This window comes from Rousettus aegyptiacus, unplaced genomic scaffold, assembly GCF_014176215.1.
Source record: "Rousettus aegyptiacus isolate mRouAeg1 unplaced genomic scaffold, mRouAeg1.p scaffold_m13_p_9, whole genome shotgun sequence".
In the NCBI taxonomy this organism is placed as follows: domain Eukaryota; kingdom Metazoa; phylum Chordata; class Mammalia; order Chiroptera; family Pteropodidae; genus Rousettus; species Rousettus aegyptiacus.
This window is the reverse complement of record NW_023416312.1, coordinates 30,552,000-30,569,909: the sequence shown is the minus strand read 5'-3', so window position 1 is coordinate 30,569,909 and position 17,910 is coordinate 30,552,000. Positions and strand designations below refer to the sequence as shown.

The 17,910-nt window shown below is 43.0% G+C and overlaps 2 protein-coding genes across 5 annotated transcripts in view; one reads left to right on the top strand and one right to left on the bottom strand.

Moving 5' to 3' along the window:
- The window catches only part of SYN1 (synapsin I), a 58,106-nt gene that overhangs the window by 30,238 nt on the left and 9,958 nt on the right, over positions 1-17,910 (top strand). For 2 of the 4 annotated variants that reach the window (XM_016141809.2, XM_016141811.1), the window contains exon 6: positions 8,077-8,127. The exons of the other annotated variants lie outside the window; for them this stretch is intronic. In XM_016141809.2, the coding sequence (XP_015997295.1) occupies positions 8,077-8,127 (51 nt within the window). The remainder of the gene's footprint in view (positions 1-8,076; positions 8,128-17,910) is intronic. 4 annotated transcript variants of the gene reach the window in all.
- On the bottom strand, positions 13,667-17,564 carry TIMP1 (TIMP metallopeptidase inhibitor 1). The gene is made up of 6 exons (XM_016141824.2): positions 17,408-17,564; positions 16,370-16,498; positions 15,612-15,691; positions 15,291-15,417; positions 14,960-15,084; positions 13,667-14,096 (listed from the first exon to the last, which is right to left on the bottom strand). Exons 2-6 carry the CDS (start codon positions 16,488-16,490, stop codon positions 13,926-13,928), a joined length of 624 nt encoding a protein of 207 aa, XP_015997310.1. The 5' UTR covers positions 16,491-16,498; positions 17,408-17,564; the 3' UTR covers positions 13,667-13,925.

Sequence of the window (17,910 nt, the reverse complement as noted above, 5' to 3'; positions counted from 1 at the left end):
ACTAGTTCTAGGTTTTTGAAGAAATATCTGTCTAATCATTAGCTGACCATGAAGCTAATGGTGCAGACACTTTAGTGGCAAAATGTGACAAAGAATGACACTTAATGAAATTAGTTCAGAAACATCACACAAAACAAAGAATAACAAAAACACCTAGATGAGCGGAGCAAAGAGATTCAAACCCTCAAAAAGAACAGAATAGATCTTCAAGAGATAAAAAGAAAAGAAAAGAAAAGAAAAGAAAAGAAAAGAAAAGAAAAGAAAAAGCACACTGCAAGAGTTGAAAAATGAAATAGCAAGCTTGGGATATTGAGTCGACCAAATGGAGAAAAGGATCAGTGATATCGAAGACAGAAACCTAGAAATCAATCAGAAGGAAGAAGAGAGAAACCGAAGAATGAAAAATAGTGAAAGAGAAGTTCAAGAACTAGTCGATAGCATCAGGAGGGGAAACATAAGAATAATGGACATTCTCAAAGGGGAGGAAAAGGAACAAGGACTAGAAAGCATTTTCAGACAAATAGTGGACAAGAATTTCCCAAATCTAAGGAATGAGCTAGAGCTCGGAATTCAAGAAATCAACAGAATACCCAATTATCTCAACCCAAAAAGGCCTTCACCAAGACACATTGCATTAAAATTATCAAAAATCAACAACAAAGGCAGAATTCTCAGGGCAGCCAGGGAGAAGAAAATGGTAACTTATAAAGGAAAACCCATTAGATTATCCTCGGACTTCTCAGAGTAGACCTTACAAGCCATAAAGGAACGGAATCATATATTTAAACTATTAAGTGAAAGAATTACCAGCCTAGAATAACGTATCCAGCTAAACTCTCCTTTAGATATGAAGGAGAAATTAAGACCGGTCTAGACATGCAAAATTTGAGGGAATTCTCCACTACGAGGCCAGCACTACAGGAAATACTGAAAGGAGCCAGCTCACCTAAAGCAAAATGACAAACAAAAGAATACACAATTAGAGGTAAAGTGACTATCTGGCAAATAGAAGCAGAGGAGTGCAATCCACTGAGAACAGGGCATTATGAGCTTAAATAATAATAAGAGAATTGTTATAACAAGATAGTAATGAACGTTCAGCATACATAGGGACAAATTGAGATAACAATGACTGAAAAATGAAGGATTCAAAGATTCAAATTCGCAAAGGGGAATGGAGATAAGGCACATGCAGAAGAAAATATATATAATTATCCTTTACATATTCGTAATGGTAACCACACACCAAATTCAGAACTGAAGTATATAACATAAAACAAGAAGGACCAGAGGCAAAGTCCACAAAAGCCAACCAAAATAAAGAAAACAGAAATGCAAGGACAAGCAAGCAATGGAAACACCGAGCTACCAGAAAGCAAAAGATAAAATGGCTATAAGAAGACCTCATATTTCAATAATCATCCTAGATGTAAAAGGACTGACCCCCCCCCAATAAAAAGGCACGGAGTTGTAGAATGGATCAAACATCAAAACCCTACCACATGCTGCCTCCAGGAGACACATCTCAGCTCCAAAGACAAATATAGACTCAAAGTGAAAGGGTGGAAAATGATATTTCAAGCAAATGGTATTCAGAGAAAAGCGGGAGTAGCGGTACTAATATCAGACAAAATAGACTTCGAATGAAAAAAGGTAAACAACGATACTGAGGGACACTTCAAAATGATAAAGGGAACCATGCACCAAGAAGACGTAACGCTTATTAATATCCATGCTCCCAACCAGGGAACCCCGAAATATGTAAAGCAATTACTAGCAGAACCAAAGAGAGAAACAGACCAAAACACTATCATAGTAGGGGACCTAACTACTCCACTATAAGATATGGACAGATCATACAAACAGAAAATCAGTAAGGAAATGCATCCTTAAATGACACATTAGACCAACTGGACATAACTGACATTTACAGAGTCTTCCATCCCAAAACAGCTGCTTATACATTCTTCTGTAGTGCACGTGGAACATTCTCAAGGATTGACCACATACATAGAGATAACATGAACAAATATAAGAGGGTTGAAATCATCCCAACCATATTCCCTGATCATAATGCTTTGAAACTTGAGATCAACTGCAAAAAGAAATCAGGCAGAAATACAAATACATGCAGATTAAACGACATGCCACTGAAGAATAACTGTGTCAAAGAAGAAATAAAAAGAGAGATCAAGAGATACATAGAAACGAATAATAGTGATAGCAAAACATATCCAAACTTTTGGGACACGGCCAAAGCAGTCATAAGAGGAAAGTTCATATCATTCAGGCCTATCTCAAAAAACAAACAAACAAACAAACAAAAAAACAAGCCCAAAGAAACAACCTAAGTTTTTCATCTTAAAAACTAGAACAGGAAGAGCAAATGAAGCCTAAAGTCAGCAGAAGGAAAGGAATAATCAAAATTAGAGCAGAAATAATTGAAATTGAATACAAAACAAAACAAAACAATGTTAAAAATAAATTCAACGAAGAGCTGGTTCTTTGAGAAGGTTAATAAAATTGACAAACTCCTGGCTAAAGTCACTAAAGAAAAAAGAGAAAGGACACAAATAAAAAAAAATAAGGGATGAAAGAGGGGAAATTATGACTGATATCCCAGAAATACAAAGGATCATACAAGAATACTATGAAAAAGTATATAACACCAAATTTAATAACCTAGACAAAATGGACCGGTACTTAGAGAAATACAACCTTCATAGACTGAATCAAGAACTGGGAAATCTAAATGACCAATCAGCAGTATGGAAATTGAAACAATCATCAAAAACCTATGAAAAAGTCAAAGTCCAGGACCAGATGGCTTCACCAGTGAATTCTACCAAACATCCAAAGAAGATTGAATACCGATTCTCCTCAAACTCTTCCAGAAAATCGAAGAGGAGGCAAGACTTTCCAACTCATTTTATGAGGCCAATATTACTCTGATACCAAAACCTGGTAAAGATAACACACACACACAAAGAAAACTACAGACCAATGTCCCTCATGAACGCAGATGCAAAAATCCTAAATAAGACACTAGCGAACTGAATACAGCAACACATTAAAAAGATTATACACCACGATCAAGTGAACTTCATCCCAGAGGCACAGGGATGGTTCAACATACACAAATCAACTAAAGTGATACACCGCATAAACAAATTAAAAAATAAGATTCATATGATCATATCAACAGATGCAGAAAAAGCCTTCGGCGAGGTACCTCATCCATTTATGATCAAAACACTTAACAAAACTGGTATAGAAGGAAAGTACCTTACCATAATAAAGGCCATCGATGACAAACCCTCAGCCAACATTATACTTAATGAAAAAGAACTAAAATCCTTCCCTCTAAGATCAGGAACAAGGCAAGGCTGTCCACTATCACCACCGTTATTCAATATAGCATTGGAGGGCCTAGCGAGTGCAATCGGACAAGAGAAAGATATAAAAGGCATCCAAATTGGAAACAAAGAAGTCAAACTGTCACTATTTGCGGATGACATGATTCTCTATATAGAAAACCCTAAAGACTCCACAAGAACCCTACTAGAAATGATAAGCAAATACAGCAAAGTTCCTGGATACAAGATCAACGTTCAAAACTCCATAGCGTTCCTATACTCTAATAACAAAGTGTCAGAAAAAGAAGTGGAAAAGATAATTCCTTTTGCAATTGCAACAAAAAAGAAGACAATACTTAGGAATAAATCTAACGAAACATGCGAAGGACCTATATAATGAAAACTACATGACCTTCCTTATTAAAAGAAATCAAAGAAGATACAAAGAAATGGAGAGATATTCCGTGTTCTTGGATTGGAGGAATCAACATAGCTAAACTGACCTTATTACCTAAAGCATTATACAGATTTAATGCAATCCCTATCAAAATCTCATCGGCAATTTTAAAGAAATAGAACAAAAAAATCATCAGATTTGTATGAAAATACAAAAGACCCTGAATTGCCAAAGCCATCCTGAGAAAAACAAAGAATGAGGCCGGAGGGATCACTCTGCCGGACTTCAAATTATACTAAATTATACATCAAAATGGCATGGTGTCTACGGCCATGCCACCCTAAACACGTCCGATCCCGTTTTATCTCGGAAACTAAGCAGGGTCGGCCTGGTTAGTACTTGGATAAGAGACCATCTAGGAAGACTGGGTGCAGTAGGTATAAATAAAAAAGGCATGGTATTGGCAGCAAAACAGACACACGGACCAGTGGAACAGAATCGAGAGTCTAGAAGTAAACCCATACTTATATCGACAAATAATTTTCAATAAAAGAGCCAAAAGCATACAGTGGAGAACGGAAAGCCTCTTCAATAAATGGTGCTGGGAAAAATGGAAAGCCACCTGCAAAAGAATGGAACTAGACTGCTTTCTATCACCACAAATCAAAATGAACTCAAAATGGATTAAGGACCTAAATAGAAGACCTAAAACAATAAAACACATAGAAGAAAACATAGGAACTAAACTCAAGGACCTTGGACTTAAAGAAGATTTTATGAATTTGACCTCAAAAGCAAGGGAAGTAAAACCTAAAAGTAATGAATGGGACTCCATCAAACTAAAAAGCTTCTGCGAAGCAAAAGAAATCATCAACAAGGTAAAGGGACAACCATCCGAATGGGAAACTATATTTGCAATCAACGCCTCCGATAAGGGGCTAATATCCAAAATAGTCAAAGAACTCATACGACTCAATAACAACAAAAAAACAAATAACCCAATCAAGAAATGGGCAGAGGACCTGAGCAGACACTTCTCCCTAGAGGATATACAAATGGCCAACATATATTTGAAAATATGCTCAACATTGCTAGCTATTAGGGAAATGCAAATCGAAAACACGATGACATACCATCTCACACCTGTTAGAATAGCTATAATCAACAGGACTAGTAAAAAAAATGCTGGAGAGGATGTGGAGAGAAAGGAACCCTCATACACTGCTGGTGGGAATGCAAATTGGTACCACCACTATGGAAAAGTTTGGAGGTTCCTCAATAAACTAAAAATTGATCTATCATGTGATCCAGCAATCCCTCTACTGGATGGATATTTACCCCAAAGACTTGGAAGCACTTATCGAAAAGATATTTGCACACCGATGTTCATAGCAACATTATTCACAGTGGCCAGGACATGGAAGCAACCGAAGTGTCCTACGATAGATGATGGCTAAAGAAGCAGTGGTACATATATACAATGGAATATTACTCAACCATAAGAAGAGATGAAATACTGCCATTTGCGACAACATGGATGGGCCTCGTGATAGTCATGCTAAGCGAAATAAGCCAGACAGAAAAAGTTGAAATTCATATGACATCACTTACGTGTGGGATATAAACCTAAAAGTAACAAATGAACAGGACGAACAAAGAGAGACTCATGGACATGGACTATAGTCTAATGGTTACCAGAGGGTATGGGGTGGCAGAGGAGGAGGGAGGTAGATGGGTAAAGGGGGGTCGAATATACGGGAGTAGGGTGAGTGTGAATTTTAGTAAAGGGGATCAAATATATGGTAGCTGAAGGAAATTGGATGTTGGGTGGTAAATACACAGTAGAATATAAGATGTCAACTTATAATGTATACCTGAAAATATATAATTGTATTAAACTATGTTAACCCAATAAACTTAGAAAAAAAGGATAAGGTAAGGTGCCCGCTGTCTGTAGTTCTTTTCAGTATTGTACTTAAGTTGTTAGATCAATGCAATTAGATTAGGGAAAGCAATTATAGGGGTAAGAATGGGTAATGACATAAAAATATCTCTATTTACAGATGATATGATAGCACACCTGGAAAGCCCCTAGAGAACTAATAATGAAGGTATTTCAAACAGCTAAAGAATTCAGTAGCATAGCAGAATATAAAACCAACATAGAGAAATCTGTAGTTTTCATATACACAAATAACCAGATAGAATGTATAATGGAACAACCCCATATATGATAACAAAAGAAAAACGATAATATTCTTCAGGATAATGTCAAAAGGGGTATGCAACCTTAAATTGGTAGAAGCTTAAAACACTCCTGGAAGATACAAAGATAGAATTACACAAGTAGAAAGTCATTCCTTGTTCTTGGATAGAATGAATTAACATCACAAAAATGTCAGTTTCCCTTCTCAGGTCTTTATTCAATTTATAAATTTAATGTGACTTCCCAAAATACACCTACAAGCTTTTATCTACAGCTGGACAAATTGATAGTAAAGTTCATATGTAAAAGCAAACATGCAATAACATCCAGGAAAACCCTGAAAAAGAAAAGCTTGACTGGTGGGTAGGACTAGCTGTACTAGGCTACAGGGAGTCTAATGCCTCTGCCAGCAAACATTTTATGAAGCTTTTCTAATTTAAACAGTACGATGCTGACACATGAATAGACAAACTGACAGTCTAACGGAAAAAAATTAAAGGTCTGTATGGAAATTTAGCAGATTATAAAAGCAGCAAGCTTTGTTTTTGACATTTAAATTCTTCATCTGTCTGAAATTGATGTTCTTTTTTAAAACACTCTTCTTTAACACTTCTCTATATACATTACAGAATGGGCATCACATCCATTCATTAATGTAACACTATTCTCAATATAGCAAACAAGTAACACCCTTACAAACATCATTATTACATGTGTTCACTGACATTCACTTTCATATACAGTGTGAGGTAGGTAGGGATCCAGTTTCATCTTTTTCCTTAGAGGTAACTGTTTATTCTCCACTGATTTGGTATGCCACATTTGTTGTATACTGAAATCTCATATATGTGTGGGGCAGGTTCTGTACTCTCTGTTCTAGTCCACCAGTCACTTTTTCTATACCTGTACCAATGCAGTACTATTTTAATAACTATATTTTCTCATTAATTACTGATATCTAGTAAGGCAGTCACATCTTCTGGCTGTTCTGTAGCCATGTAGAGAATATTTTTTGTCAGAAACAGAAAGAACAGGACTTCATAGGCTAGGAAGAAGCCAGAGTTAATGGTGGGTAATGGTGGCAGGTGGTGGCAGAGGCATTAGACTTCCCACAAACCAGCTTGCTACCCCCATTTCTTCTTTTGTTCCCCATCCTACTGTGCAGCACAGAGGATCAAAAACTGGGCCTGGATTTGCAGAAGTAGTTTTTCCCCATTCTCTACTTCGATGCTCTGGTGGGACGATTCCTAGCCTCCATCATGTGGTAGGAGGCACATATCGGGACTCTGGCTTCACTACCACACATACTCCTATACAGGTTGCAGACCACTAGGAATCTTCAGAGCTGCTCAGCTCAGTGTGTCTAAGTAGTCACCTGTCAAGGGTGGGGCTCATGGGAGGACCCTGTTAAACACAGTTTGACTTCTCTGCCCCCATTTTTCTAGGTGATCTGCCTACATCAACCTGGTCATATAAACCTAGGTGTAGGGGGTGTTATGGGAATAGGAACTTCACCTCCCTTGCTACCTACACTCCAGGTGATTTATGGCTCAACAAATATTTAAAGAGGGTTTATAATGCTACAGGTGGAGTCCAATCCCAAGGTCTCTCTGAATTCAATCTTTTCTCTGGGCTCAGGATTCATGCTCCTTATGCAGTGAGGAAAAAGAGGGTGCTTTGGGATAAGAATCAACAGGGTCAGAGATGTGTGAAAGAGAGAGGTCAGGAGGGAGTGAGGAAGTGAAGGAAGGAGCAGGGAGATATGTCATAGGGTGAAGTGTTTTCTTTTGATGAGCTAATTTCATTGAAATATAATCAGCCCAAAAAAGGGAACATATCATAAGTGTATAGTTCATTGAATTTTCACAAAGCAAACACACTCCTGTCACCTGTTTATCTGGTCAATAAACAACATGACCAGATGGATCCCCATCACAGTTAGAAGTTGATAGTCTTTGGGAGATTGGAGGTTTAGAAGTTTCAAGAAGGTGGAGAGTCCCCAACTCACCGTGGTTGAGTAGAAGTCTGCATCTAAGGCAGGAGGCTGTTGTATCTGAAGATTTAAAAAATCGCCAAGGAAGGCAACCAAGTTGATGGTTTCATGTTCTTCTTGCCAGTGCTCAGCCAAGCAAATGTCCCACCATGGACACTGCAAGATTGGGATTCAGGTATGTGGCTTTGCAGGCGTGTCAGGGAAGCACCTAGTAGTTGGGCAGAGCACCATTCCACGCTCTTCTCCTCATAGTTTCTGCTCCTAGAAGAAAAGGGCAGCAGGGTCTAAATATAGGCAGAGGGATCAGGGAACAATGAACAAAAATAGCAAATGGTGAGTGGGGAGCATGGAAGAAAGAGAACAAGGATAGGGATCAGGAGGAGGGAAAGCGATATGGAACATAGAGCTGGAGCAGAGGGCAGGGCGAAGGAGCAGGAGACAAGGAAAGGAAATAGAGACTGGCAAACAGGAGTGTGGAGCAGAAAAAATGGGAGAGAACTGGTGCTGTGGCTGCAGACATACCTGAAGGGCACACTCAAGGCCCAGTGGCATTCTTTCTTGTACATATTCAGGAAGCCTCCCTAATATGTTTCTCCCTGAGCCACTTCCAAAGATACACCACTCATTCCCTGAAGTGCAAGTTTCCATCCTTCAAGGAGCCTAGAAAGGACAAATGCCATCCCCTGATGATTGCTAAAGTGTGACCAGATGTCCCTTGGCTAGGACAGACTATGACCCTCCCAAGTGGTCAGTCCAAAAGATTCAAGACACTAGGGGTCAGGGACAGAATGTGCTGTGGTTGCCTGAAATTGGAAAACACAGTATCTTGGGTTGGGTGACGCCTTGTGGGAGAATGCCCCAGGGAGGGGACACTTTGTTCCAAGGCTGGGACAGAGGGAGGCCTGAAGATAAGGAATTCATGCAAGGTGGAGACAGGCTGGCTGACCCATGATGAGGAATTCCTAAAGGGGAATCTCTCCTCATAAAGTCACCACAGCTGTTCTTGATGAGCATGTAGATAAAACCACATTGTTCTTTATAGTCTGGTACTTTCATTAACTAGTTTCAAGACTCCTCTGGGAACCTTGATTGTCTATGAATGAAGAAAAAGAAAAGGACACTGATACTGAAGAGTATTTATGGGCTGAAGGGCTGGGGTCTGAGTATCACATCAGTAGCCTTTAGATCTCAGAGACCCACCTCATTCTCTCAGCCAGAGCAGGGTCAGGGGAAGAGGTGGGCAGGGTACCCTGGTGATTTGAATTCATAATGCCTCATGATCTCAGTGAGGAGGATGAGCCCCAGGAATTAAGCCATGAAGACTAGGGGTGGGAAATATGTGTCAAGGGACCCTTTGGTATTCAGGCATTCAAAATTTTCTTCATCCCCAAGACTCCTAAAAAAAAACTTTGCAGAGCACCTCCCCACCAAGCTGTTACCATTTCAGTGGACTTTATTTACCCTTGTAGGACCTCACTGAGAGCCCCTTTATTGGAGGCCCCTCTGAGGTCTGCCCAGACTTACCCATGTCTGAGTTACAACAAACAGTATGGGGGTGTGGTTGTTAGTACCCGAAGGCCTACCTAAGGGTGGTCATAGACAGAGCCAGGAGCAAAGCAAGGATCAGCAGGAATGTGGGATTCATGGCAGAGGCCTGAGGGATATAAGAGTGGGAAAGAGTTGAAATATGACCTTTCCTCATGCCAGCTTGTTCCCAAACAAGAGAGGCTTCAGGAAGCATCTGTCTAACACTACTGCTTTCCAGGGGCCCAGGGTCAGTAGGAGGTCCCCATGGCGTGGTAGGGGGAAAAGACACTGAATCTGGGCCTCTGGTACCAATGGCTCCACCTCATTCTGTCAGAACTATAGCTCTCCATGAAGGTTCAGCAGGAGGCCCAAGCTCAGTGGGGGATAAACAGTCAACAACAGGGAGGTGCAACCTAGGTATTCCTGCTCACATGAACCTTCTGTTTTACTCTTTCAAGAGATTAAACCTTCAGCCTTCAACTGGAGTAGGAATTGATAGTTGGGGAGTGTGTCTGGGGTTCTAACAGAGTCTTATGAATACTTTCAACTGATCTTTTTAAAGCTCTACCTTCACCCCCACATCTACAGAGAATTTGTGCCCTAATCATTTCCTTTGGTGAGGGCTCTACAGTGTAATTGGGGTTGGTCCTCAGATTACACCACTACTGGCATAGGAGGTATCCAGGGCTGGATAATTAACTGTAGGTGTTAGTCGCTATTGATAAAAAGAAAGGGCTGGTCATCTTATAGAAATCTATCTCTTTATCTGTCATTGGGGAGGTGGAGTTTGACATATGGGGCAATATATTGAGAGCTGTTCCAGCAGGGAGATTTTCCAACTGGAGATATCTAAGGACAGGGGAATGTATCAATGGGGTTTGATCAATAGAAGCAAAAGGATGGGGGGAGGTTATGAATGGAAAGAATTTCAAACAAGTTTATTAGTGAGATAGATAGCAGTGGTGAGTATTTTTGAATGGGAAGATTTGATGGGTATGTATGAATGGGGAGATATGCCAGTGGATCAAGATATATGAATGGGCAAATTGTTGATAGAAGTTGTCAATGGGAATTATGTCATAGAAAGTTATTTATGAATAGAGAAATTTGTCAACTGAGTGGCCACTAGAGGATATGCCAATAGATGGATAATTATGAAGAGAGATATTTGTTACTGGGTTCTATCAGTGCGTGATAGATTGCTGCTGGGTATTTGTGAATGGGGAGATTTGTTAACGGGGACCATTAATGAGGGTATGTCAGTGGGATATTTATGAATATGGAGATAGCTCAACAGAGGTATTTGTTAGTGGGGGTATTTGTGAAACAAGGGATTTGTACGGTGAGGAGAGGGGACTTTTCAAAGGAAAGATTTACCAAAGGCTTAGAGATTTGTCACCTGTAGTCTTGGTGACAGAGATTTATAAATGTGGTGAATTGTCCACAGTGAAAACTGTATAGTGGGGAATGTTACCTCTGGGTGGAGGGGTTGACCTCAGAAGTCTTTGAAAATGTTGGTATTATTCAGTAAGAGGATTTGCACACTGGGAAGCAATGTACAAATGTCATAGTAATAAGAAAAACAACAAATGAATATATTAAATATTTGTAACATGTCTGAGAGAAGTTATAAGGATCTCAAGTTAAACTAAGGTTTCCAGGGTGTGTTAAATTATTACTACTGATATATTATTTCCAATATTGTAAATTATCATTCTTGATAATTATTAAACATTATTTGAAACATTGAAAATAATCATTACTGATAAGAATTACCACTACTAATGTTATATATTAAATTATATTAATCATATGACTAATAATAACTAATACTCATAAGTGCTATGTGGCTACCACTGTTTCAGGCACTTTACATGTATGACCTCATTTAATGCTCACATTTATGCCTATGAGTTAGGCATTTTTTAATTCCTACTTTACAGATGTGGAAACTGAGACACAAAGAAGTAATGTGATTTCCCCAAGGACACAGAGCTAATACATGAAGGGGCAGGATCTGAATGCAAGTGACCTGGCTCCATCCAGTGTTCATGCTCTTAATTATTACACTACGCTATTTGTCTAGAAATTAAATCACTATTAGTAATATTGCATATGAAGTTATTGCTATGAGAGTTTCATGTGTTTTGATGTGAAAAAAATACTCAAGGGGATAATATACCCATGGATCATCCTCTAACCCTAGCATAGGCCTCAGAAGGATTATGGCGAGACTCGTGAGGCCAGTTTTAAGTCTTCAGTTATGGAAGGGCTGTCCCCCAGACTACCTACTGAGCTGGCCCCCATGCTGCACACTTCACAAGGCTGTCACCCCCACATACTTCTTCTCAGCCATCAGAGTCTCTCCCAAGCAGAGATTTGCACAAAGACACACAAAATGCTGGGGTGGGTATAACTCACTTTGCTCACTTTAGTGGATTTTCTAGAAGAGTAGTAGAGAGATATAATGACCCCAGGATTACAGATATCTTGCCAAGAACTCCTGCCAGGGTCTGGGGGCGGTGGCCTTGTATGCTGCTTTGGACTCCTTGAAAAGGGTTGCAGTAGAATAACCCTGTCCATGAAGCATTGATGTGCCTTGATCTAGGTGGACAGGTTGGCAGAATGGCCTCCACTCTGGGCTCCATTCTTTCACTGCCACATTCTATGTCTCCTTCCTCCCAGGGGTTAATATAGCTGAGGGATCAGGGAACTGGTGCTGAGGACAGGGAACAGCATAAGAGTTCAGACAGCTGTTAGTACTAGAGTTTGGTGAACTGTCAGGAGCTGCCAAATTCTTATAGGCAGTTGAGGCAATAGTGCCATGGCCTCGAGGGCCCAGGCCCTTCTCTTACAGTTATATCCATCAGTGAAAGCTGCCATTTACCCCTTTTGATGGATGGTGTTCAGATCCACCCAGGGCATAACCAAGGTGTAAGTGTTGTAGAAATTGCTGCAGGGGTGTCCTCTGTGTAGGCAGATAAGCATTGGGTGCTCAAAGTCCACCTATCTCCATCCAGGACATAACTTGGGCCCCGAGGGAATCTCCAGGAATGCAAAAAGACCAGGCCACAGAGGATCCAAGGGCCATGCTTGGTGAACCAGAGTGCCCTAAAGGAGTTTTTATTGGCAGGAGCAATGGGTAGTCTGATGGGAGGGAATTTGGGGGTCCTTTTCTTCACCAAAGAAGATATTTTAGAGCCTTTTTTTCAAGCAGATTCAAGTCAATGGATCACTTGAGTGTCCCGTTGAACATTTGCAGCAATCTGAATGTCTGGCTCCCAGGGGCCTCACTTGAGTCAGGACATTTGGAGTATAAGAGGCAAGAGCAAGGGACTGGGAAAGACCCAGAGGGCCTGGTATCAGCTGCGGGAGCAGGAAGGCCTAAGGCAAGGCATGTTTTGAGGGTCTCTCGCTCAGGTCTTATGGGGGAAGATGAGCCAGAAATGTTAAGGCTCTGGTCTAGAAGCCCCAGTTTTGGTGAGGGGTCAGCTGTGTAGGGAGAGGTGTGTGTTTTGGGGGGTAGGGGCTGACATACCTGGTTGCTTCTGATTTTGACCCCTTACCTGCACTCCACTGCTGTCAAAGTTAGTCAGAGGAGTGAAGGGAGGAGAGGTAGGAGAAGGGGGAGAAGGGCAAGAAGGGCAGAGCTTGGGGATTTCCAGATTATACCTTCTTTCCATCTTTCCTAGTCTCCAAACAACCACTTCCAAGGAATCTCTTGCGGGCCATGGTTGTGGGTAAGGGACAGGGCTATCTGTTCTTCCAGAGTACCTGGCTGGGTTATGTGGGGAAGGGGTCCAGGAGCCCTGGGGCGTTCTCCTTTCACTCAAGTCAGACTAACAGTACAAAACCTAAGGGTGGGATAGTAATACCCACAGATTTAGATGGGGCAAGACATACTCACTGGATGACATCAGGACAATGCTCAAGGCAAAGAGAGCTGTTAGCCAATTGATAGGGCATTTATCAATAAGCTTGTTGAATGGAGGGATTTGTGAATAGGGGAATTCGTCAATGAGGTAGTAATTTTTCAGCAGTAGGCAATTTATGAAGTAGACAGCACTATGAAGATAAGACTTATGAATTAGTCTAGTAAAATGTTTTAAAGTATCAAGTAGAGAGATTATCCAATAAGCTGTGGATGATGATGCAGGTTAAATTACTGACATTGCAGATCACCAACGCTAATGACAATGTAGATAATTATTAGCAATATCTCAAATTATGTAAAATACAAAAAGCCAACATTTTGCACCCCTCATCCCCTCAGCATTGGTCCCAGGGTGCTCCCACTAGGTCATCAGTGACATGAGTTTGTTCCCCGACATTATACAGGGACGCTGCCTGCTGAGTGTCTTTATTTCATTGTCTTAAAGAAAGATAGACAGGAGTGGGAAAAGGGGTGAATACTGTGCAGGTTTTGGCTTCTGCTGGAGGCAGGATTCAGGCAATCCGGGGCCGCAGGGACTGCCAGGTGCACATCCCTGACTCCCGTGGCAGGCAGGCAAGGTGGCGGCTCTGGAAGCCCTTGTCAGAGCCTGTGAGGAGCTGGTCTGTCCACAAGCAGTGAGCGTCACTCTGAAGTTTGCAGGGGATGGATGAACAGGGAAACACCTAGAGGAAGGAAGGGAGGCACATCTGAGGGCTTCTCTTCCTGCCCCTGCTTCCCTGACAGAGCAGAACTTTCCCCTCCTCAGCTTTCAACATCGAGCTGCTGGAGAGACCTAGTATCACCCCACCTGAGCACAGACTCAAGAACAGCCCCTCCCCTTGGGGGAACAGTCATTTGGCTCGGTGAGGCGACAGTAATCTAGCAAAAGGATCAGTTTCCTGGTAGTTGGAAGCAGTTACAGGGTCAGTCAGGTAGGTCTTCTGAGGAATGGTCCCATAGGATAGGAAACAACTGGCAGTATAAAGGAAGAGTTGGCAAGTGGGGAACTTAAGCATAAGGAAGAAGCTGTGGGGCTCAGAGACATTCACTGGGTCAGAAGACATTCAGGGCCATCAAGGAACGGTCTTGGAATAGTCAGAAAGGCAATGTAATTTGCCCTCATGCGTGGAATAGTCACAGCTGAAAAACAACAATCAGATGTCCTGGGGAAGAGTCAATGAGTTGGGAAACAGCATTTTGGGTTCTTGGAGAACATTCTAAGGAACCAAGAAACAATCCCAGGGGGTCAGTAGCAGACAAAGAACTATAGAATAGTCATGAGGAAGAGTTAGAGAGACAGAAAGCATCCAGAAAATCCAGGGAACAGAGAATCCCCAGGTATCAGACATGGGGTAAAGGTACAATCAAAATGTTCAGGAAGAACAGTCTCAGGTTTGGGGAAACAGCAAGAGAGATCATGGACAGCCCAAGAATTTTGGGAATGGCCGAAAGGACAAGGAATAGCCAGAGAGCAAGAAACAAGCTATGGTTTGGGGAAGAGTCTAAGGAGTGCTCTCCAGGTGGTGGGCAGGACCCAGGCACTCACTGTGCATTCCTCACAGCCAGCAGCATAGATCTTGGTGAAGCCACGGCGTTGAGCAGAGCTCAGACTATTCCAGGGAGCCACGAAACTGCAGGTGGTGATGTGCATCTGCTCCTTCCACAGTCGTCCTGTGGGGGAGGGGTGAGGCAACAGGCAGCTTCTAATTGCCTGATTGGCATCCCTTGAGCACAGACTGGCTAAGGGTCTTATGATAGTCTGAAATGGGGGCTGTCCCCATTTCAACTAGGACTCATCCCTCAGAGCCTCGCCTGGTTGCTGGGCAGAGTCTGAGGGACAGGTGAGTGTGGCCAAGGGTGAGAGGGTGGGTACTCACCAGCGATGAGAAATTCCTCGCTGCGGTTCTGGGACCTGTGGAAGTATCCACAGATACTCTCCATGGCTGGGGTATAGACGAACCGGATGTCAGGGGCATCCCCCAGAGCGTTGAACCCCTTGAACATCTGCCAATGGATGAAGGGAAGAGTGTTTTACTGATATAATCCTCCCACTCCACTTCTTCATATAGCATCATGAGATCATAGCTAACTTCCTCGCCAACCAATGGCTACAGGCTGGCTCGCGCTCTCTCACTCTCTCACGCTCTCGATAGGGAGGAAGATGTTAGGAACTGCTGAGGAAGGGGCAGGTGGGATACCTTGGTCATCTTGATCTCGTAACGCTGGTATAAGGTGGTCTGGTTGACTTCTGGGGTCCCCACGAACTTGGCCCTGATGACTGCAGGAAAGGAGGAGGGAAAATGAATCAAATGGACTACATGAGCCAATAAAAAAGAAAATGATCATAATATTCATACTAGCAAAGCACATACTTAAATAGCAACCTGGATGCCAGACAACACACTAGGAGATTTACACATTTGTTTATTGATTCACCTATATACTGAGTTCCTACTTTTTGCCAGGCACTGCTTCAAGCCTTTTCATATATTCATTATGTGTTCATTCACTCAGCGAATATTTTGGAACACTTGTTGTTCACCAGGTATTCTTCTGGTTTTAGGTGAAGAAAATACAGACTAAACACAAGCAAAATAGATAAGTCTATGGAATGTTAAAAGGTATTAAGTATGATGGGGAACTTTAAAGCTGTGAAAGGGGGACCAGGAGTACTAGGGGATAGGGGTTAAAATTTTGAGAAGGTGACATTTGAAGTAGTCACTCATATGGATACCTGGGAGGATGGGTGTACCAGGCAGAGGCGGAGCAGCCAGTGTAAAGGCCCTGAGGTAGTACTGGGCCTGGAGTAATCAAGGAAGCATGAGGATGCCAGTGTGGCAAAAGCAGAGTCAGGGCAAGGCTGAGTGGAACTTTCTAAAGGTGTGCACCATCATGAATCCCACTGGATTAACAAGGTAAACAAAGCAGAGAGTGAGGGCAAATGGGGTACACTTACCAAGGTCAGAGCTGCAGAAGGCCATCTGGGGGTGAGGTGGGGCACAGGTACAGGCCCTGCTGGGGGCTGTCAGCCATACCAACAACAGGATGCCAGAGGCCACAGGTGCCAAGGAGGTCATGGTGGGTTCTGCAGAGTTAGAGAGGAGGGGTTAGGCAGTTCCCAGCTCAGCTGATCCTCAGACTTCAGCAGGCCTGCCACCCCATCCTGCCCACCTGGCCCCCCAGCAGCCTGGAGGGGAGTTAGGCAACTGTACTGGGGCTTGAGGGTTTGTGGAGTTTGGGAATTTTAGGTGGGGGATATGAGCGCCCACAGGAGTTTAGGGGGTCAAGAGAGTTTTGGAGTTGTGAAGTTTGAGAGATTTAGGGGACGGGGTTAGTGGGGGATTATGGGGTTATAGTGCTTGAGGGAAAGGGGACTGGGAAGTTTGAGAATTCAGGGGGGCTGGGGAAGTCAGAAAGTTGAGTTGGGAGTGAGGAATTTGGTGGGTGGGAACTGGAGGAGTTTGAGGGAGCTGACAGTTTGGGGGTTGTGCATATTGAAAGAGGAGGTAGAATAGTTGAGAGAGGCTGAGGAATTTGGAGGAGGTTGGGAGTTTAGGGAGTTGAGGGAATTTGGGGGTTTAAGAGGATGGGGGTGCTAGAGGGATTTGGGAATAGACAGTTTCCAGGTTTAGGGAGCTGGGGATTCAGGAGACTGGAAAACTGGAGGGCTGGGGGAGTTTAGGGAACTTCATAGGTTTAGATCGGGTAAGTCAGGAGGCAATGAGGGAATTTAGGGGCGCTTACCGCTTGGAGGCATCTGATATTAGGGGCTTATGAGTTTGAGAGAGTTGGAATGAATGTCAGAGGTTCTAAGGAGTTTGGAGTGTCTGGATTTGGGAAGCAGTTCCAGCCACCACCACCCCGTCTTCCCCTTGGCCAGCCCAGGGTCCTGGTACCCGCCGCCATCCCGGCTAGGCTAAGCAGCCAGGTGTCCGGGTGGCAAGAAAGCTCCAGTCCCGCTCCAGGCCCTGGAGCCGCTCAGGCCCCTACCTACCTCTGGTGTAGTCTCTCTAGGCGCTGGGTCTGCGGTGATGGCAGCAGGGCCTGAGCAGCGGAGGATAAATGTCCACTCAAGGGGCGGGCGTGGCAGCAGTGCGGAAACCACAGGCCTCCAGGCTTCCTGGATGCATTACTCATCCGCCCACCATCAGTGGAGGCCAAGGGGCGGGCCAAGCGCTGCCGAAAAGGAGCTTCAACCTCCTCCTTTCCCTTCCCCCTGGGCCTCGCCCTGGCCATCCTCCTCCCCCACCTCCCAGTCCAGCCCCAGTACTTGCAATGGAGGGCTTAGAGGCAGGATTTCCCCAGTGCAATTCCCTAAAGTTTCAGAGCTCTCTCCCAAGTCTATCCAATCACAGTCTCCAAACTCCCCATGGCTGAAGCTCGAATTAATTCGTTCCATCGATGAATATTTCTTGTGCACCTACTGTATGCCAAGCACACACAAACATTTCTAGTAGATCTGACATTCTGGTGAAGGGTAGGGGAGGCAGGGAGGAG

Coding starts and splice junctions, on each gene's coding strand:
- TIMP1 (XM_016141824.2), bottom strand. CDS start 16,490: ATGACCTCCTTGGCACCTGTGGCCTCTGGCATCCTGTTGTTGGTATGG. Junction 15,085..15,290: donor CGAGGAATTTCTCATCGCTG/GTGAGTACCCAC, acceptor CCTCCCCCACAG/GACGACTGTGGAAGGAGCAG. Junction 14,097..14,959: donor CTGGCTGTGAGGAATGCACA/GTGAGTGCCTGG, acceptor TCCTTCCTCTAG/GTGTTTCCCTGTTCATCCAT.